This window comes from Aquarana catesbeiana, linkage group LG03 (assembly GCF_042186555.1).
Source record: "Aquarana catesbeiana isolate 2022-GZ linkage group LG03, ASM4218655v1, whole genome shotgun sequence".
In the NCBI taxonomy this organism is placed as follows: domain Eukaryota; kingdom Metazoa; phylum Chordata; class Amphibia; order Anura; family Ranidae; genus Aquarana; species Aquarana catesbeiana.
In genome coordinates this window covers 606831865-606854086 of record NC_133326.1, presented here as the reverse complement: position 1 = coordinate 606854086, position 22222 = coordinate 606831865, and the positions used below count along the sequence as shown (strand labels likewise).

At 43.6% G+C, this 22222-nt stretch overlaps 1 protein-coding gene across 1 annotated transcript in view; it reads left to right on the top strand.

The window, feature by feature from the left end:
- Positions 1-5730: 5730 nt before the first annotated feature.
- Positions 5731-22222, top strand: part of RETSAT (retinol saturase) — a 69523-nt gene continuing 53031 nt past the window's right edge. The window contains exons 1-2 of the mRNA XM_073622204.1: positions 5731-5979; positions 21279-21461. Of these exons, the coding sequence (XP_073478305.1) occupies positions 5823-5979; positions 21279-21461 (340 nt within the window). The 5' untranslated portion in view covers positions 5731-5822. The remainder of the gene's footprint in view (positions 5980-21278; positions 21462-22222) is intronic.

Genomic DNA, 22222 nt, shown 5'->3' with positions numbered 1-22222 from the left:
CGCTTTACTCTTAATATTCCTAGACTAAAATATAAATAAATATGTTATGTAGTAATGCTATCTGCAATACGCTAACAAATACTCCTGTATCGGAATCAAGAATATGCTGGGTAGACAGACCATGTCAGTGCCTTTGTTTTTAATTTAAAGTGTTATGGAATGCCAAGTCAGCTTACACAGTGTTAACAATTTTCTGTAAACTCATACCTACCCCTGAGGAAGGAGGCTAAGTAACTCCGAAACGCGTCGGGTGCAAGAGTATCGTTTCAAACACTGTATCAATGATGTAAAAGTATCTGATTCGCATTCCCAATAACCACTGTTACATTACTGTTATGTGTTTTACTGTTTTTCCAATTAATAAACCATTGTTTATACTTTATATACCCCTTTTATGCCTTTTTATATGTGCCTTTAAAGTCCACCACTAGGGGAATTCTCTTTTTCTATATATATTAAAATTTGGATGTGGCACAACCCCACAGTCGGCTGCCGATCTATACCTTATGTTAATTACTATAGCAACAAACTTTTACAGATTTTTTTGTAGGGTTGGCTTTCACATACTCCAGGGCTCAGCGCTTTTCATTAATTGTTACACATTGGGGAATCATTATTATCGTTGTGCAAAATTCATCGCAATAAAAAAAATTAGAATTTTTTTTTTTGTATTATTATTAACTAATTTATTTATTTATTTTTTACTTTTTATTAATTCATTTACTATTTCCTAGTGGTCCAGTTTTGTCAGAGAATTTTTTGTTATTTTTTTGAATTTTTTAAAGTTTTGAAAAATATCTTTAAACCACCAGCCCCGGAAGGATTTACCCCCTTCCAGACCAAGCCCTTTTTTGCGATACGGCACTGCGTCGCTTTAACTGACAATTACGTGGTCGTGCGACGTTGTACCCAAACAAAATTAACATTCTTTTTTTCCCACAAATAGAGCTTTCTTTTGGTAGTATTTGATTACCTCTGCATTTTTTCTTTTTTGTGCTATAAACAAAAAAAGAGTGACAATTTTGAAAAAAAAGCAATATTTTTTGCTATAATAGATATCCCCAAAAATATATAAAAAAAATGAATTTCTTCCACAGTTTAGGCCAATATGTATTTTTACTACATTTTTGGTAAAAAAAAAAAAAATAAAAAAAAAATCGCAATAAGCGTATATTGATTGGTTTGCGCAAAAGTTATCTACAAAATAGGGGATAGATTTATGCCATTTTTATTAATAATTTTTTTTTTTTATTAGTAATGGTGGCGATCTGCGATTTTTTTATCATGACTGCAACATTGGACAGATCGGACACTTTTGACACATTTTGGGACCATTGGCATTTATACAGCGATCAGTGTTATAAAAATGCACTGATTACTGTGTAAATGTCACTGACAGGGAAGGGGTTAAATACTAGGGGGCAATCAAGGGGTTAACTGTGTTCCCTCAGCATGTTCTAACTGTAGGGGGGGTGGGCTCACTAGAACATGACAGAGATCACTGCGCCCGATCACTGGGAGCAGTAGATCCCTGTCATGTTGCTAGGCAGAACAGGGAAATGCCTTGTTTACATAGGCATCTCCCCGTTCTGCCTCTCTGTGCCACGATCGTGGGCCACCGGCAGACATCGAGTCAACGAGATCAGCGGGCATGCTCCCGTGGCGGCTGTGCGCGTGCTAGCCACTAATGACGCAGCGACGTACGGGTACATTGTTTTGCGCACCCGTGCCACTTTGCAGACGTATATCAGCTTAAGCCGGTCTGCAAGTAGTTAAAATCAGTTTTTGTTTTTTTTTTTTCTTCCATCTATCTTTGCTTATTCATATCCATGGGGACACCATTGTACTGCTCCCGCCCTGGAAGTGATGTCACTTGTTGTCATCAGGCGTCTTCCTGAGTTTCCAGGAAGTGGATTCCCCCTGGCACTGAGTTGGTTCCCTGGGGTCTGGTAAGGTGCCTGTGGGACATCGGGTGTTCACTGATCGGCGCACTACAGCGGGGATGATCCTGCTGGCACCTGTTGTTGTTTTTCCCCCGTTCCTGGGAATTCTGAAGCTTCCGGTTGGGTGTTCCTAGTGTGTGGTTTTTGGACACCTCTGAGTGCCCAAACCCCCCCCCCCCCCCCTCCCCCTGCAGCTACTTCCAGCATGTAGAGGTGAGACATGGACTGACCCAATTATCAATCCTGCATCCTTTTTCGCTTATGTGTTCCTACACCTGTATTCATCTGACTAAATATAAATGAATGTGCAATATATCATAGATTTGAATACTATCATTATTTATTTATTTGTGTATTTATGATGGAGTTTTTTGTTTTGGATATAGGTTTTTGATATAGATTCTGTCGTTTTTACATTAGTGCAACTATTATATATATATATATATATATATATATATATATATATATATATATATATATATATTTATATATATTTATATATATATTGCTTTTTTTTTTCTTTCCCTCCTGAGGGTGTGGATCTTTTTTTGACACACGATTTTCAATTCCACCATTCCCTATAAAAGCGATTGCCCATGGTGTACGAGACTAGTCTAGCTCTGAGGAAGGGGGGTGTGCCCCTGAAACGCGTTAGATATACCCCGTGGTCTGAGCATGTCCATGCACTGTGTTTATGGCCTTTTGTCAGTTGCATTTTGTGAGTACCCACTTTTTATACAAAAATGTCTTATTATTAAATTATCTCTGGTAATGCACTAGGTGTGCGCGCCTTCCATTTCTGTTTTTCTTGTAGTTCCTTTCGGATTACCTCATCTGAGGAAGGCAGCATCCACCCAGTTTAGGGATACCATATATACCTTTCACACCATCATTTTATCTGACATCTGTTACTCCACACCTTGGAAGACCTATTAGCACTGGATGTGACTGTGTGTTTTTTTAAATATCTCCTAAACCATACAGGTTTAGGAGATATTCATTTTACCAACAGGTAAGCCTTATTATAGGCTTACCCGTAGGTAAAAATGTCCAAGCGGAGAATACAACCGCTTTAAGCGTTTCTTAAAGCCAGAAGGTTGGAATGTCAAATGAAAATAGTTTTGGGCCAGTGTCTGTGATTGTAATTAAAAAAAATTTTTTTTTTTACACAATTAAACAATTGAATAAACATTTTCCAAGAGTGATTCCATACTTTTTGCCAGGGGTTGCAGCAATGGCAGCGATCAGCAAATTATAGTGGGATGGGACTGCAATCTGACACTAACTGGCACTTTTAACAATTTGTGGGAACCAGTCGCACTAATACAGTGATCAGTGCTAAAAATATGCACTGTCACTGTACTAATGACACTGGCTGGGAAGGGGTAACATCAGGGGTGATCAAAGGGTTAAATGTGTGCCTAACCAGTGTTTATGTGTGTACTGTGTGCTGCCTTTACTAAGGGATGTGCTCGTTTTTATTCTCTGCTTCACAGGGAAACAAAATCCGACACTTCCCCGCTGACAGGACAGAGCTCTGTATTGTTTACATTGACAGAGCTCTGTCCTGTCTTCCTCCTCGCCGATCAGCGGGTGCTGGCAGTCAATTATTGGCCGGTACCCACTGATCGGTTTGGGTTGTGACTTTTTACAGCACAGCTGGTGCACCCCCCACTCAGAAGTGCTGGATCATGTTATAGATATGTGATCCAGCACAGGAGAGCCGCTCTGCCGCCGTACTCCTACGTGAGGCCATCAGCAAGTGGTTAATCATCCTCTTTTAGGCCACTCCCACTATTAGAAGCAATATGGTCATGCCCATTTCTCTCTTTAGCATATTCCATGGAGGCTGATAATTTGTCATGCTGTATTGACTTTCTAAATGTAAACCATGGCAATTACCTGTTATAGGTATTGTCAGTGTTTACAGATTGTGTTTATAATGTTAAATATTGGTTGTTTTAGTTTCTTCTAGTACTTCTTTTCTTTTTTTTTTAGGTTGTCAGTAAACAAAAAATTGCGGGAGGTTGGCAACGCTGCACAGAACACTTGTGGATCCTGTGCAGGCAAAACCCTAAATCTTCTTAAAGTGGAACTAAAGGCCTAAATCTTCCTAAAGCAGAACTAAAATTTGAAATAAAAAGCTTTTTATTGCAGAGGAGCCCTGCAATGTCTCTTTTGCAATAAAGTAAACCTACCTGCCTGCTCACCGTCTTCTGTAGAATGCACACTGAGCCATGCATGCGCCGCTCAGTTTACATTCCGGCACAGTGCCAATGTGCTGAGGTGACTGAACCTTGTAGATACCTGCAACGTGTGTGTGCATGTGAGGGATTTCCTGCCAAATACCTAGCAGAGAGCAGTAGACATGTGCAATTCGTTTAGTTCCGAATTCGTTTTTCGACGAAATTTGACAAATTTGTTCATTCGGAAATATTCGAATGAATGAAAAATTTGTAAATTCGAAAATAAGAATGAAAATCCTAGGATTTAAAAGAACGAAAATCCAAAAATAAGAACGAAAATCCAAAATAACTAACTAATAATAATAACTATTACTAACTATTAAATTATAGGTATTGGAATTTCCTTTCAAATTTGGCTGTTAGTGAACGTAACAAATACGAATTTATCCGAAGTTACGAATTATCCGAAATAACGTATACTGCATCTAACCAGATGGAACGTAACAAAATGATAATAATAAATAATAATAATAATAATAACAGGCAAGGCCTGTTCTGAGTGGAGCCTGTCCTGTTAAACCTTTGTATGGTCTTGGTCACCATGCTGCAGCTCAGTTTCAGAGTCTTGGCAATCTTCTTATAGCCTAGGCTAATGAATGGCGAACCTTGGCACCCCAGATGTTTTATCACTACATTTCCCACGATGCTCATGCACTCTGCAGTGTATTTGAGCATCATGCGAAATGTAGTTCCAAAACATCTGGGGTACCATGGTTCGCCATCACTGGCCTAGGCCATCTTTATGTAGAGCAACAATTCTTTTTTTCAGATCCTCAGAGAGTTCTTTGCCATGAGGTACCATGTTGAACTTCCAGTGACCAGTATGAGAGAGTGAGAGCGATTACACCAAATTTAACACACCTGCTCCCCATTCACACCTGAGACCTTGTAACATTAACGAGTCACATGACACCGGGGAGGGAACATGGCTAATTGGGCCCAATTTGGACATTTTCACTTAGGGGTGTACTCACTTTTGTTGCCAGCAGTTTAGACATTATTGGCTGTATAATGAGTTATTTTGAGGGGACAGCATGTGAGGGGTGTACTCACTTTTGTGAGATACTGTATAATTTAATAGTTAGTTATTATTTCAGATTTTCTAATTTTCAAATTTCTGAATTTTCTAATTTATGAGTTTTTCAAATTTACAAATACTGCATCTAAACAAATGGAACATAACAAATTCAATTTTTTCCGAAGTTACGAATTTATTTGAACCAGCGAGTTGCGATCCCAGCGAATTAATTTAGGTGCATAAACTTCTTAACAAAATGCGCATATAAACGCATGTAATTATGCGCCAAAAGAAGCATTTGTGAAGCTGGATTTTTCTGCCAGCTCTAATTAGAAAGATCCAGTGTTTAGAGGAATTTTTCAATACACCTGTGTGTATGAGGCCTAATAGATGGCAAACACAGTACACAATACTCTGCTACTGCCTATAAGCATGAATGGGAACCCTTTCCTGCCTCATCTGGCACCGGTCATCAAGCAGTTAATGTGTCACCCAGTGCTCTGTGTCCTCCGTTGCTGTCAGGCACAGGCGGAGTCCTAGCAGGAGGAAGTCCAGCCCATTCTGTGTGTGTACAAAAGACAGATCTTAGCTGCACATAGCAGATATTTAGCAGACATGTGGCTCTATGTGATCCTTGGTGTCGCTGTCATCCTCTTCATCCTCAAGTCTTGGCTGGGGAGCCGAGGACCCAATCCCTTGGCTAAGGACACCAGGAGACCCCCAGGACCGGTGGCGTTTGATAAAGCTGCGAAGAGGAAGGTGATCAAGAATGGTAAGGCCAACTAGGAAGGGCAATCGTTTAACCTGAATGAATCCTTTTATCTTTGTTATGTATTGTTGAGCAGACCTTAACCATCAATTGGACCAGTTTTAGTAAGTCTTAAAAGACTTTATTCTTTTATATTTACAGGGGTTTAGATCATGTCTGCTACAATGACACCTCTTATCATAAACATAGCTATTTATATGTTTCGTTTTTTATTTTCATTATTTGTTTTTCATTTTTTTGCTACGTTGTGTCATCTTTTCATGACTGCTTGGTTTTGCATGTTTGTATTTCATGTTATTTCATCTCATGAAAATTTACGAATGCACATAGCGTGTGTCTTTTAAAACTCATTTTTCCTTTTATGTTTTATTAAATTTTTTGTTTGAGTGTCATTGTAATTAGGTATTCACAGGTCATCACAACTTGCATGTATTCTGAGAGGGAGGTGTGGTTTTCATCTGCTTAGCTAAGTGTTTCATCTCCAGGTGTTATATATGCTTTTGATTAATGGCCTCCCCTTATATACCGCAGTTGTAATGACTGTCCTTCAGCTATGAGTAAGCATCCACTGATGTGAAATGTGTTAGCTGCTTTTTTGTCCTATATATCCACTTGATGTGACCTGCAACATTTTAATGAAATAAAGGTGCTTTTTTTTTCACGGCAGTGCGGCCATCCGGAGCTCTTTGATTCATTATCTACCGGTTTTAGTACTATAACCCAGATAGTCCCCATTGGTTGTTGTCACATAATCAAAGCATCAGCTGCAAATGAATGACTCTTCCTGTATTATGAATACGATTACACAGATTGTTACAGTAGATGCTTTTCTATGGGGGCGGGGTGTACAGAATAGTCTAGTACATGTCCCAACCATGTGACCAGTGGGGACACGAGGAGAGCAGAATTATAAACTGGTGAACCTGCACCACATTCTTCTTCTCCTTCAGTTAAATACTCAAAAGCAAACATTTATTATATTGCAGCTTACCGATTTTTAGATGTGGTGGCTGAATTAGTTTTCTTTAGGTTTTCTTTTATTTCCCACTTGGTGACCTGGCCCGTAAGTTTGCTGTTTTTAACAGACGTTGTCCTGCAGGTGTAGTAGTTAGAGGTTTGAGACAAACTATAAAGCACTGACAGGGGTGCTTACAATGATCAGATTTTATCTATTCAGTAAAACCTTTATCCCAAAAAGAAAAAGATATGTTGCTTTAACTGCTTATAAAGTATTAGCTGGAATCTGGCTTAAATTTTGTTAGTGTATCTAAATCTGTTAGTGCATCTAACATAGGGTTACCACCTGTCCGGGATCCACCCGGACAGTCCGGGTTTTGAATCATGTGTTCGAGTTTCTGTCCATCTGAAACCCGGACACATTATTCAGACAGGAATGTGGCTCAGAATAGGGCTTGACAGGAGGGTGAGAGGGTGCTATTGCCACATTACTAGTTTCTTTGCAATGCCCAAAGGCGTCCCAGGTCTGTTATAATCCTATAGTGTACACTAAAAAAAAAAAAAAAAAAAAAGTTTGCGCTAGGGTTGCACCGATACCACTTTTTTTAAGACCGAGTACAAGTACCGATACTTTTTTTTTCCAGTACTCGCTGATACCGATTACCGATACTTTTTTTTTTTTAATGTCATGTGACTGTTTTCAAAGCACAATACAGACTGATATATTTGCAGCACTGATAGGTGGCACTGACTGATGGGCACTAATATGCAGCACTGATGGCTGGCACTGATAGGTGGCACTGATATGCTGGCTCTGAAAGGTGGCATTTATGGGCACTGATAGGTGGAACTGATGGGCAGGCAGTGGCAATGAAATGCAGCACTGATTGTATTGGCATGATAAATGAACAATGAGAGACAATCAATAACAGTTTAAACTTTCTCCAGTGTACAAGTGCTGCAACGCCCATCTTGGTACACTCTGCATTCGGTCTCAGTAAGCAGCAGTCAGAAGGCGGCAGCAGACACCTTGTTACACCCAGCCCATAGTTGGTGAATGGGCTGGGTGTAACAAGATGTCTGCTGCTGCCTTGTGACTGCTGCTTACTGAGGCTGAGTGCAGGGTGTACCAAAATGGGCATTTTGCTGTTCAATCTCCAATGGAGACCGGGGGCCGTCAATTCCGTTAACGAATGTGATGGCCCGGGTCACCGATGCAGCGACCCAGTGTTCGGGTTTGGCTTGAAAAGAAAAAGTGACAACCCTAATCCCACACTACCCTCTCCTCAGACTGACAATGTTGCTGTCCAAAGGTGCCCCCTGTACTCCTTCTTCCAGAGTGGGGCACTCTAATACAGGAGGTGAGTTACTGGGCAGAGCACCAGGTGAAAACAGAGGGACAAAAGCCTAAACAAGAAAACGAATGCAGCCACCACATCTAATGATTGTTAAAGGATAAGTTCACCTTTTAACAAAAAATAAATGTAGATTTTATTTTTTGCAGGTAAAAACATGTGCATGTATTATTATTTTTGTTTCTGGAGCCTCTAAAGCATTGCACCAGTCATTTGCAGATCACTGGTGCCATGCAGTTTGCCAGTGTGTCTGTCAGGAAGACTAAATGAACTACCACAGCGCCAGGCACTCCACTCATCCGCATTTTTCTTTTTTCTTTTTTTTTTTTTTTTGTGAAAGCTAGCGGGGGAGAAGATCCCTGCTTGCTGTCAGACAAGGGGCGGGGACAATCCGTTCATAACATGTTAGATCCTAAATATAGGTGTAACATGTTACGAAAGGTGAACTTATCCTTTAAGCTGCAACATATTATATTTTTGGTTTTAATACCACTTAAAAATCAAGAACCTGTTATGTAAAACTCATTAATGATTGCTTCGCAGATCACCGATGAGTTATTTCCTATTCTCTGTTCTGTCCTTTGGAATTCTGCAAGGTAAATGGAGGCAATCACCGACTTCCTTAAATAAAGGTCACATAACCCAACCCAAAAGTAATAATGTAATATATTCCAGCTCACAGTTCTTGGATGTGATGGCTTTATTAGTCTCATTTACAGAGATTCGCACATTGTGAGAAAAAAAGCGTTTCCCTGTGCCCTGCAGTGACAGGTGTTTGCGTACTGCCACCTGTACAAATGACAGGCTGCGGCTGTGCGCTGGTAACCACACACCTGAGTGTTTACTTGTGCCAGGAACAGATGTGTACCACTGGGCGCAGACAGGTTGCAGGGCCGCTCATCTGACCCGGTACATAAGTAAAAGCTCAGGGGGGCAGTTACGATCATACAGCCTGTAAGGGAGCAACGGATCAAAAAACTGACGGTTCGGATCGTTCCGCGGATCAGAGTCACGGATTGGATCATTTTTCGGATCAGCAAAAAAAAATCCGCAATCTCCCCCACTGTAATATCCACATCTCCCCCACTGCTGTAATATCCACAATCTCCCCCCACTGTAATATCCACGTCATGTCCCCCACTGTAATATCCAAAATCTCCCCCCACTGTAATAGACATCTCCCCCACTCACTGTAATATCCACAGACATCTCCCACACTGTATATCCACAGACATCTCCCCACTGTATACAGTATAGGAAGACTAGTGTTTAGTCTTACCTTACCAGAAAAGAACCCGGCCAGATCAGATCCACGAGCAGCTGAGGGGTGATGACGTCTGCGCGCAGCTCACTGCCGCCGCCGAGTGTACCAAGATGGCCACCGATCCAGAGCTAGGCCAAAGCCGCTGCCTTTCCTAAGGTCGAGGCAGCGGAGCGCTCCACGGATCACGTGGTGTGCCGATCTGAACAGGTTGACCCGTTCGGATCACGGATCGGTGACGATCCGTTGCACCACTAACGGCTTATTATTTCGTTGTATGCACCTGTCGCTTCCGGAAGCAGAGATATGCTCATTTTCATTTTACGGCTCTCTGCATCCATGTGAATGAGCCCTTCGCTTTCATTTTTTAGGCTGAGAACATTTTAGCACACACAAAATACCTGTTGATCTTGCTGAAAATGTGTCCTGTGTCATCTGACATGAACTAAAAGCCCAAATTATTTTATCTTTCTTATGTGAACTACTAGTCCCATCACCCCACATGTAATGGAGATGGAAAAAAGACAGACTTGTTTCCAGTCCAGCCTGGTAGACCACTAGGAACAGCGGCAGCCAGCTGTATAAGGGCCACAGGGGTGCTACCCACCCACCCCAAAGTTCCCAAAATTAGTTTGCCAAAGCATAAAGCTACTTTAACCGCTTCATGACCAGCCGCCGTCATTATACTGTGGCAGGTCGGCTCGTTCCCGCAAATCGCCATAGCTGTACGCCGGTCTGCACGCGCTGCACGGCGGGGGGAGCTGATGCGCGTGGCTGGTGGTCGCAATGTCCACCGGCCACCTGCGATCGCTCCACAAAGAGCCAGAATGGGGATCTGTCAATGTAAACAAACAGATCCCCGTTCTGACAGGGAAGTACAGAGTGATCGTCTGTTCCTAGTGATTAGGAACAGCGATTTCTCTCCACTCCCAGTCAGTCCCCCCCCCCCCCCCCCAGTTAAAAACACCTCCCAGGGAACACATTTAACCCCTTGATTGCTCCCTAGTGTTAACCCCTTCCCTGCCAGTGTCATTTATACTGTAGTCAGTGCATTTTTATAGCACTGATCACTGTATAATTGTCAATGGTCCCAAAAAAGTGTCCGCTCTGCCCACGCAATGTCGCAGTCCTGCTAAAAATCGCTGATCACCACCATTACTGTTAAAAAAAATTAATAATATAAATGACATAAATCTATCCCCTATTTTGTAGCCACTATAACTTTTGTGCAAACCAATCAATATATGCTTATTGCAAAGTTTTTATTTTCTTTTTACCAAAAATATGTAGAAGAATACATATTGACCTAAACTGATGAAAAAATGTGTTTTTGTTTTTTGGATATTTATTTTAGCAAAAAGTAAAAAATATTTTTTTTTTCAAAATTGTCGGTCTTTTTTTGTTTACAGCGCAAAAAATAAAAACCGCAGAGGTGATCAAATACCACCAAAAGAAAGCTCTATTTGTGGGGGAAAAAAGGACGTTGATTTTGTTTGGGTACAACATTGCATGACCTCGCAAATGTCAGTTAAAGCGATGCAGTGCCGTATCACAAAAAATGGCCTGGTCATTAAGAGGGAAAATCTTCCGGAGCTGAAGTGGTTAAGATGTTAAATGTCATATTATCATTTATTTAAAAATAAATCATTTTGTGTGTATGCACTCACTGCACTGTGCAGGGCGCCGGGCGCCGGACTGCACTGTGCAGGGCGCCGGACAAGCATGTGATTTGCGGCTGAGGCTCTATGGGATTGTTTTAAGTTGTCCTCAGGCGCAGTGCTCCCTCCCACTTTTGATTTTAGCGAATCAATATTCGTTATTGTGTCACTTCCGGCTTCTCGTCCTGTGGACCGTGCGGACCTGGGAGGGGTTTGTTTGCGCCCCCCCCCCCAAACATTTTTAGCACCAGCCACTAGTGGTGCAACGGATCGTCACCGATCCGTGATCCGAACGGGTCAACCTGTTTGGATCGGTACACCACGTGATCCACGGAGCGCTCTGCTGCCTCGGCCTTAGGAAAAACTGAGGCTTCGGCCTAGCTCCAGAGCGGCGGATATCTTGGTACACCCAGCGGCGGCGGTGAGCTGCGCGCTGACGTCATCACCCCTCAACTGCTCATGGATCTGATCTGGCCGGCTTCTATTCTGGTAAGGTAAGACTAAACGCTAGTCTTCCTATACTGTATACAGTGGGGGAGATGTCTGTGGATATACAGTGCAGGAGATGTCTATGGATATTACAGTGAGTGGGGGAGATGTCTATTACAGTGGGGGTGATGTCTATTACAGTGGGGGAGATGACGTGGATATTACAGTAGTAGGGGAAATTGTGGATATTACGGTGTGGGGGATTGTGGATATTACAGTGGGGGAGATTGTGGATAATTTTTTTTTTTTGCTTATCCGAAAAATGATCCGATCCGTGACTTTGATCCGAGGAAGGATCCGAACCATGAGTTTTTTGATCCCTTGCACCCCTACCAGCCACCACTGACTAGAAATAAGCTTAGGCATGTTCTTACAAAGTCCAAACCCGCGTGAGCTATCCAGCCGGGAACCTGTCAAAGTTGACAGCCAATCGTGCACCCCTCACATCCGTGCGGCTGCGGGGTGAGCATTGTCTCCTCCGCCTATGATTGGCTTCCCAACAGGACATCTCATGCTTAACAGTGACCACCATAGCTCCCTCCATTGATACAGTGAAAGTGATTGTAGCCACACAAAGTGTTATGTGCAGGACTACCAGGTAAAAAATCGAGGAGAATAAACTCAAAAAAGAAACTAATGCAGGAACCTCATCTAAGGACTGGTAAACTGCAATATATTCTGTTTTTCCCTTTTTGAGCTTAAATACACTGGTCAGTATCAAAATAGCAATAATTGCTGAGAAATTGACAGAACTGCATGAACCAGACTGCCGCATACAGGCGACCGGACTTTCCGGCAGAAAAGGACATTCCGATCATATGTGGGCTTCATCTGACTTTTACTTTCTAAAATTCTGACGGACCTACCTAGAAATAGAACATGTTTCAAATCTTTCCGACAGAATCAGTTTCTATCTGGAAAACCGCTCGTCTGTATGCTATTCCGACGGACCAAAAACGATCGGACTTTGGTGTGATCGTGTGTAGGCAAGTCCGTTTTAGTGGAACTCCATCGGAAAGACCATTGAAGTCTATTCTGATGGAAAGTCCGGTCGTGTGTACGCGGCATAAGAGGTATGTTGGGACTGTGCTGGGCAAAAAGCCTTATCATGCCAGTTCACGCCACTGCACTGCAGTTGTGTGCGCTAAAAAGTACCACTTGCTGTACTTTTTCAGCGCACCATGGTTCAACACAATCTACAGTATATCTTCAAGCTGGGGCCAATAGAACTTTATGAAATATCATTTTGTGACATTACAATACATTTGTACAAAAAAGAAAGTATGCAATGTACTAGGACTGGCACTGTACAAACCTAGTAAACACCAGCAGTCTGTGCATTCAGCCATGTAAATAAGCCCTCAATCCCATATTAAATATGACTGCATCAGTAAACAAATAACTGAAGATGCTCACAGATGATGGGGAATTAGTTTTGCTAAACTGGCCCTTTACAGTCAGATTGGGGAGTGTGTGAATGTTAGTAGGCCCCTCCATTAAGCTTTTCAACTTTTTCCATCCAAAGGATGCCCAGATGCCAAAGGTCACAGTCTTCTGGTGGCTGCCCTTCTGCATAGTTACCCTAGGGGGGCTGCTCACTACTTTGGCACAACCGCCATTTAGAGAGCATTTTGCATTTTTCTCAGCTAATGCAAAGCATTCTCTGATTGAACAAGGTTGAGAGGAGGGGAGGTGACATTATAATCGCTCCTGCCAATCAGAGAACGCTTTGTGGTTACTATGCAGAAGGGAAGCCGCTCAGCACAACATCTGGAAGACTGCTGCCATCATCATAGTAGCTCAGGATATTACACCATTTAACAGATTTCAAAATCATGTCTCTAGCATTACATATGCATGCATACTAACATTGTGCCAAGATGCACGAACGTAAGTATGCAAAATATATCCTAACAGATCTTAGTTTTGCAAGAAAATAAAAAGTCTATGCTTCACTAGCCCACACTCCTCATATACTGTACAAACTTTTCTACCCCAAAGGAACCCCTAAAACAGTGGTCTCCAAACTGCAGCCCTTTGCTTACTTTTATCCAGCCCATGGGGGCACCATTTCATTCACTGAAACAAACAATGGGGTAGAATTCCCCCCCACTGACACCAATGATGGGGGGGACAATTCAGCCCACTGACACCAACGATGGGGCATAATTCATCCCACTGACACCAACAATGGGACAAAATTCCTCCCAATGATACCAACAATGGGGCCCAATGACATCAACTATGGGGCAACTCCTCCTGCTTACACCAATAATGGGGCACAATTACTCTCACTGAAACAATGGGGCATATTTTTTCCCACTGATGTCAGGACCTATTCTACTACCACTGGCCATAGTCCGGCCCCTTAAAGTCTGAAGGACAGTAAATTGGCCCTTTGATTAGATAGTTTGGAGATCCCTGCCCTAAAATAACTTTCAGGTCTCAGGAAGCCGTTACTAAAATTGGAGGTCAATGGAAAAAATACCTCTTACCATTGGTGGTTAGAAGGAAGAATGCACATACAGAGTTGTAACCAATTATAATGCCACTCAAGGTGCTCTGCTGGTAAAGAATCTGGTGTCTCTCACAGCAATGTAAGGGTGCAGGCTGTCTTGTGCTTGATCCAGAAAGCATGAGGGGATGAGAAACACCGCACCCCACTAGCTCAACAGGTGGAGAGGAATGTGAAGATCATTGATGTCCTCCAGCTGGCACTACCCAGTGGCATTGGTCCTGGAACCATCAAAAAAGAAGGCAGTCAGGCACAGCCCAAAGAACACCTAGCAACCTCTGGAGGAACCCCTGTTTGAGAATGGCTTCTCTAATTAATTTAAACCTAAAAACAATGTTTGCAGACAAAATTAAAAGTACAGGAGGACATCCTTGTGATATTTGGGCTCATCAGTTTTGCAAGAATCCCATGTAAAGACCAAGATGTCACGCCCAGCTATGTGAGCATGTTGGAAGCTGGGGTATAGGTTCTTTATTTTTTATTTATTTTACCTTTTTTTTCTCCCTTCGCCTTTCAGGACAGCACCTTGGAGAGAGCGTAGCTCCACCTCTTAGACAGGAAACACTGCGTGACAACGCCCCTTTAAAAAGCAGCTGCTTCCACCATGCCATCAGTTTTAGTGTTTCCTCCGCCATGGTGGAAGCACTGCTTGGGGAACCAGAGGGGCTGCGCTCTCTCCAAGGAGAGGGTTTTGGCAGGACCTCCACGTTTGGATACTCAGACCAACCCAGCTCCTTCCCTTACGTGAGGAGGGTGCTCCGGTGTCCCTTCCTTCTCCGGCTCACAGGAGTAATGGTCTGCCGGAAGTTTTCCACCCGGGGTGTTCGGGGGGCCGCGGTTGTGCTCAGTAAGAGCGTCCATGCCAGGCCTCTGCATGGCGGCGCCGAATCCCGGACAGCAGGTGATGTCAGTTCCGGTGGGCGGATACTTCCGGCGGGGCGTAGCAGCGATTGGTTCCTGCTGCTGGAACGCAGGAGGAAGGGGCGGGTCCTCTGGCCGGGACTTCCTTTTGTTTGGCACATGGAGCCTAGTACACAGTGCAGCAGCTGCGGATTGCACTATGGAGACAGCGGAATCGTCAGCAGCAATGGCGGATGCAGGCGCCCAGGTTCCCGGCCAGGCCCAGGTAGGAGAGGTGCGGTGGCACCTCTTTCCTTTTATATCACTAGGTGTTTTATCTTTGATGTGGTTATTCAAAACCTGCTGCTGTCTGCTATGGGGTAACAGTTTCCATTAGCAGTTCAGCAAAGGAGTGAGACTCTGGGCACTTAGGGTGTTGGCTGGAGGTACTACTTTTCTCTGAAGCCTTAGTTCTAAAGGACCTGGGTTTTTTCTTGTTTCTCTGTTTCAGAAAGCTACTGCCAAATCAGAGAGAACAGGGAGAAAGTGCCCCTCATGCAAAAATCCTTTAAGGGACTCTTGGCCCAAACCACTGTGCAAATCCTGCATTGTGGATTTAGTAAAAGAAGAATCCTCACAAGAGTGCAAAGAGCTCTTATCTTCTGTGAGGAAGGAGTTAGCAGAGGCCCTAGGGACAGTGCGTTCCCTTGTAAAGCACGGCCAGAGTTCCAGCCAAGAGCAGAGTTCTCACTCCAGTTTCCCTCAGTCCACTTCCAGACAGGTGGAAAGTGAGTCGGAGGAGGAAAGGGAAAGCATTCCACCCTCAACCATTGATTCTGAGGAGGAGGAGGTGGAAGAAGAGTTAAGATCATCTAGATATAAGCTGTCACTTGAGGAGGTGGATGAATTACTCAAGGCAATTTATACTACCCTGGAGATCCAGGAAGAAAAGGCTCAGCTGTCTGTGCATGATAAGATGTACCTGGGGCTGGAGGAAATTAAACACAGGGTGTTCCCTGTGCATAAAGTGTTAACAGACACTATTAAAAAGGAATGGAAGAACCCAGAGAGAGGACAGTTTTTTTCTAAAACCCTCAAAAGGAGGTTTCCTTTTGAGGAGAATGAGGAACTATTGTGGAATAAAAAACCAAAAATAGACGCTGCCTTTTCTCAAGTATCTAGGAAGACTGATTTAGCTTTTGAGGACATGGGTATTCTCAAAGATGCTATGGATAAGAGGGCAGATGGGCTACTGAAGAAAGCCTGGGACTCATCTCTAGCTAATCTTAAGCCAGCAATGGCGGCTACGGTTGTGGCTAGGAATCTGGAGTGCTGGTTAGAGCAACTTAAAAATCATGTTGTGGCAGGTACCTCCAGAAAAGACTTATTGGAGTCCTTCCCTACCCTGCTTAAGGCAGTAAAATATATGGCAGATGCCTCTGCAGAATCTATCAGGATGTCAGCCAGGTCCTCTGCGCTTGTTAACTCAGCAAGAAGAGCACTCTGGCTAAAGACCTGGTCAGGGGATTCAGCTTCTAAAGTAAAACTGTGCGGAATTCCCTTTTCAGGAGACCTGATGTTTGGGCCAGAACTAGAGACTGTCCTTGACAGGACAGCAGACAAGAAGAAAGCTTTCCCACAGAAGAAGAAAACGGTACAGCAGAGGAAAAATTTTCGTCCTTTTCGACAAACCGATAAGGAAAAGGACCACACACAGAAGAGACCCTGGTCTTCTCAGAGAGGAAGAGGTAGAGGTGGGGTACTCTTTAGAACCCCAGAACAAACCCCTAAAAAACAATGACCATCTAGTAGGGGGGAGACTACAGGACTTCTTACCAATCTGGGAAAAAACAACAAAGAGTCCTTTTGTTCTGGGGTTAATCAAAAAGGGTTATCAATTGGAATTCTCACAAAGCCCCCCAAGTCGGTTTTACATCACAAACCTGCCAAAGGATCGGGAAAAGGCTCTGGCCATGAAGTCTCTGTTACAGGAACTGATGCAACAGAAGGTCATTTCCCAGGTTCCGAAAGATCAAGAGGGGAAGGGGTTTTACTCCCACATTTTTATGGTCAAAAAGCCATCAGGAAAGTTCCGCCTGATTCTCAATTTAAAGGTTCTAAATCGATCCATAAAATACAAAAAATTCAGGATGGATACGATTTTCTCAGTAAGGAATTTGCTAACCCCCAAATGTCATATGGCTTCCATCGATTTGAGAGATGCCTATCTCCATATACCAATAGCGCCCCCATCACAAAGGTTCCTGCGTCTTGCAGTCAATCTGGGGGGAGGGGAGATTTGGCACCTGCAGTTTCGGGCTCTGCCTTTCGGTCTTTCCTCTTCTCCCAGGGTATTCACAAAAGTGATGGCGGAATCTTTGGAGCCCCTGAGACTGAAGGGGATTTCAATAGTACCCTATTTGGACGATCTGCTACTGTTTGCAGACTCAAGGGGTCAAGTAGAGGTCAACCTACAGACAGTTCAAACACATTTAAGAGGTTTGGGATGGCTTCTCAATCTTCAGAAGTCAAACTTAATTCCATCTCAAAGGGTAAGGTTTCTGGGGTACGAAATAGACTCGATAGAACAGAAAATTTTTCTACCCCAGGAGAAAATAGAGAAGATGCAGTTGACCCTGATAACACTTCAATCCAACGCAGAGATCTCTGTAAGACAAGCCATGTCTGCTCTGGGTCTGTTGACAGCAGCAATTCCTTCGGTACAGTGGGCCAGGTTGCATTCCCGTCCTCTGCAATCGGATATCCTGATGAATTGGTCATACCAGGAACCTCTGGAGAAGAAATTCAACTTGGGGGCAAGAGCAAAAAGGTCTCTCTGGTGGTGGAGGAACCTAGGAAACGTTTCAAAAGGGCTTCCTTGGGTCTTTCCGGTAACCAGAAGGCTGACTACAGATGCCAGCGCCTGGGGATGGGGAGCTCACCTGGAAGAAAAAACGGTTCAGGGAGTTTGGACCAAACCAGAAGCAAGAAGATCTTCAAATTGGAGAGAGTTAAAGGCTGTTCACTTAAGCCTCCTCTCCCTCCAGGAATTTCTAGTGAATCAACATGTCCAAATATTGTCAGACAATATGACGACAGTATTATATTTAACAAAGCAAGGGGGCACAAAAAGCAAAACCCTAATGGGTCTAGCGCATCAGATCCTAAGATGGGCAGAGAACAATGTGGCCTCTCTATCAGCAGTCCATCTAAAGGGGACGGAAAACACCTTAGCAGATCTCCTCAGCAGGAAAGAAATAAGGGAAGCAGAGTGGTCTCTCAATCAGGAATTATTCGAAAAGATTTCCAAGAGTTGGGGTCATCCCCAAGTGGACCTCTTTGCAAAAGAGGAAAATGCAAAAATACCAGTCTTCTTCTCTCTTCAGAGACAGGATCAAGCTCTCGGAGTAGATGCGTTAGCTCACAAATGGGACTTCCATCTGTCCTACGCTTTTCCCCCGTTCCAACTGATACCAAAGGTGTTAGCCAAATTCAGATTGGAGTCCACGGAGCTAATATTAATAGCTCCTTATTGGCCAAAAAGACCCTGGTTTTCAACCTTGATGAACCTCTCAGTGAAACCTGCTTGGAGATTACCAATCAGGGCAGACCTGTTGAGTCAGGGCCGAATTCTCCATCCAGATCCAGCTTACCTCAAACTAACAGCTTGGTTTCTGAAGAACAAATCTTAAGACGGAAGGGTTTATCAGAGAGGCTTATTTCTACCCTTCTTGCAAGTAGAAAAAAAGTGACGAGAGACATTTACTTTAAAGTCTGGAAGATCTATAATTCTTGGTGTTCCAGTAAAAACTTTGATTTTCGTACCACATTTTCAGTTTTGGAATTTCTTCAAGAGGGATTGGAGAAGGGGTTAGCAGCAAGTACGCTCAAGACGCAGGTAGCTGCTTTATCAGTTTTTTTGGAAAGAACCCTGTCAGGGGAACCTTTTAATAATCAGATTTTTTAGGGCAATGGCAAAAGTAAAGCCTAGACCTGTTGTTAGTTTTCCCAAATGGGATTTATCTTTAGTTCTTCAGGGTCTAACTATGGCACCGTTTGAACCCATAGAAGAAGCATCATTACGTTTCTTGACGTTAAAGACTATTTTATTGGTAGCAGTAACTTCCGCACGTAGAATTAGTGAGTTACAAGCCCTTTCAATTAAAGAGCCCTTCATGAGATGTCTACAGGATAGGGTAGTCTTAAGGACGGATCCAGCATTTCTACCAAAGGTGGCTTCAGTTTTTCACCGTACACAGGAAATCATTCTCCCTACTTTTTGTCCTTTACCTTCGGGAGCAGGAGAAGAAGCTTTCCATACCCTTGATGTCAGGAGGTGCCTGCTTAAATATCAGGAAAGAACAAAGGAAATCAGAAAGTCATCCTCACTCTTTGTTTTAATGGAAGGTACTCACAAAGGAGGTAAAGCTTCCAAAAGCACCCTTGGAAGATGGTTAAAGCAGGCCATCAAAGAGGCATACATATCTTTGGGTCTGGAACCTCCGGAAGGGGTATTACCTCATTCTACTCGAGCAGTGGCGGCATCATGGGCAGAAAGGGCTGGGGCATCTCCTGAGCAAATCTGCAAGGCTGCCACATGGTCCAGTTTTTCGACCTTCATAAGGCACTACCGCTTGGATCTACTATCAGCCTCGGACCAATCATTTGGTAGGAAGGTTTTGCAGGCAGTAGTCCCACCCTGAAGTAAGTTTCTCGGTTATCCTCTCCAAGGTGCTGTCCTGAAAGGCGAAGGGAGAAAACCTTAGTTAGACTTACCGGTGACGGTATTTCTACGAGCCTTTCAGGACAGCAGCCTACTTCCCTCCCTTGGTTATCATATGTAAAGTATAATTATAGGACCTGGTAATTGTCTGATTATATTTTCCAGCATGTCGGAGGATTTCTCGGTAACAACTGATGGCATGGTGGAAGCAGCTGCTTTTTAAAGGGGCGTTGTCACGCAGTGTTTCCTGTCTAAGAGGTGGAGCTACGCTCTCTCCAAGGTGCTGTCCTGAAAGGCTCGTAGAAATACCGTCACCGGTAAGTCTAACTAAGGTTTTTTTTTTGTGTCATATTTTTGGTGGTGTTTGCATTTTTTTCATCTGAGTGGTGGGGGCTTGGAATAGGACACACATCTGTTGTCACTCTTTGTCAATTTGTCCTTCTCATTGTCCAGGAGAAGAAAAAGCCATTGAAAATTTTTTGAAGCTCGTCATAAGTGTCCTAAGATCCATTTGGTTTCCAGTATCCCTGCTAATGTGCCATGAATATATACATACACACACACACACACACACACACACACACACACACACACACACACACACACACACACACACACACACACACACACACACACACACACACACATTCTGTACTGTACATGACTCAGCATTTCTGTTAGTGCTTTGTCATGGAAGGTTGTAGGTGGTATAACAGCTAGAAGTATGCAGAGCTTTATGTCCATAGCTCTTTAAGGGATACGTAAATCAACATTCTGGGTGGGTTCAAACCAGCTTGGAAATACTGTTTCAGAGCTTGATGGCCCACTTTAATTTAAAGGAAAAGTTAAAAATAGCTTCAGCATTACTCTTGCAGGGGCTTCCAACACCACTTGAAAACACAAAAGCAGATCATTATTAACCTTCCTTGCTTCTCCTTGGAGTACCACTGCTCAGGCATCAAGCTTAGGACTTTGTCTGGCCCCCCAGACCATCCTACAGCATTGATGTGCTCATGTACAACACTTTTTACCTCTCTTGCTCTCTTTATTGCATTTCCTTGCTGCTCTGGCCCACATCCTGACCTCTGTGCCGGGGACCTCCTGTCTCTCGGATGAAGCCCTGCTAGATCCTTGATTATAACAGCTGTGCACACTCAACTTCCTGTTCTCTTTTAAGACATGGACACAGGGTTAGAGCCTTCCTCCAAAAGCTCCTTGAAGACTCTGGGCTCCAGAACCCAAATCTGGGAGTTACAAAAGAGAAAAATTAAAATATAATTTTCTTTGCTTAGAATAGGTAATCTGGAGCCCCTCAATCTACATGTGCCATTTACCTCTTCCAACACCACGGCAGGGCCTAGCACTGTCATAACCAGAAGATGTTCATCTGACCTGTCTTTTAGTCCTATCTTATATCAGCACTTTTAATATATTTTCCCATACGCAAATTTTTTGGAGTTTCATGTGTTTTTTTTTTTTTTTTTTTTTGTTTTCTTTATTGCAGTTTTCTCTACTGAAAAAGTCCCAGAGAAGCTGGATGCCATTGTTATCGGAAGTGGAATTGGAGGACAAGGAGTGGCCGCTTTACTTGCCAGGGTTGGAAAACGGGTACTGGTCTTGGAACAGCTAGGAAAACTAGGCGGGTGCTGCCATACCTTCAATGAGAAAGGCTATGAGTTTGATGTGGGTGAGTGTGAGGATGGGGTTGTCTGGTTTAGCAGCCACATGGAGCCAGAAAGCTGCTTAACTCTACATGCAAATTTATTTATTTGGATACAGAACATAGAGGATGCTGCTGAAGAGAGGAATGGTAACAAATTTAATTGGTTTACTAACCGGCTTAGTAGATCTCTCCAGACAGTGGCTGCTGCGGTCTGCAGAAGGCCCTGGGATCAATGCTCAGTCCTGCTGTAAATGACTTAAAGTGTTTAAGTCTAAATTCTCGGTCACTCCCAGCCCCTCTATTAGAGCCTGGCATACCGCACTATGTAAGTCATTTCTAAAAACGAGCATTGTAAATACCTATTTAGAGATGTCTTCAGGCACGTGACTCGTGGCCACTTTACAGCTCCGATACATGGCTTCTGCGGGAGGGGCCGAGATCTCCCTCTGACTTCAGACTGGGAGATCACGTGGCCTCCTGCAGAAGCGCTGTCTCTGAGCTGTAAAGCGGCACGGAGGGGGGGGTGGGGGGCGGAAACAGAGACACAGAGAGGGAGCTGACAGGCAAGGAGAAGGGAGTGAGGGGGAGAGAGCAGAGAGGAGAGCTGCGTATGACGGAGGGACGCTCTCTGACCACGGTGGTCAGGGCTCGGCAGCCCTGATTTTCGTAGTCAGTAAAGGGGGGGGGGGGATACAGGAAGTGGCAGGACCAGGCAAGATTTTTTACAGTTTAGAGGGGGGCAGGTTACACAGCACAAGCACTGTGCTGTTTAATCTGCTTTAAGG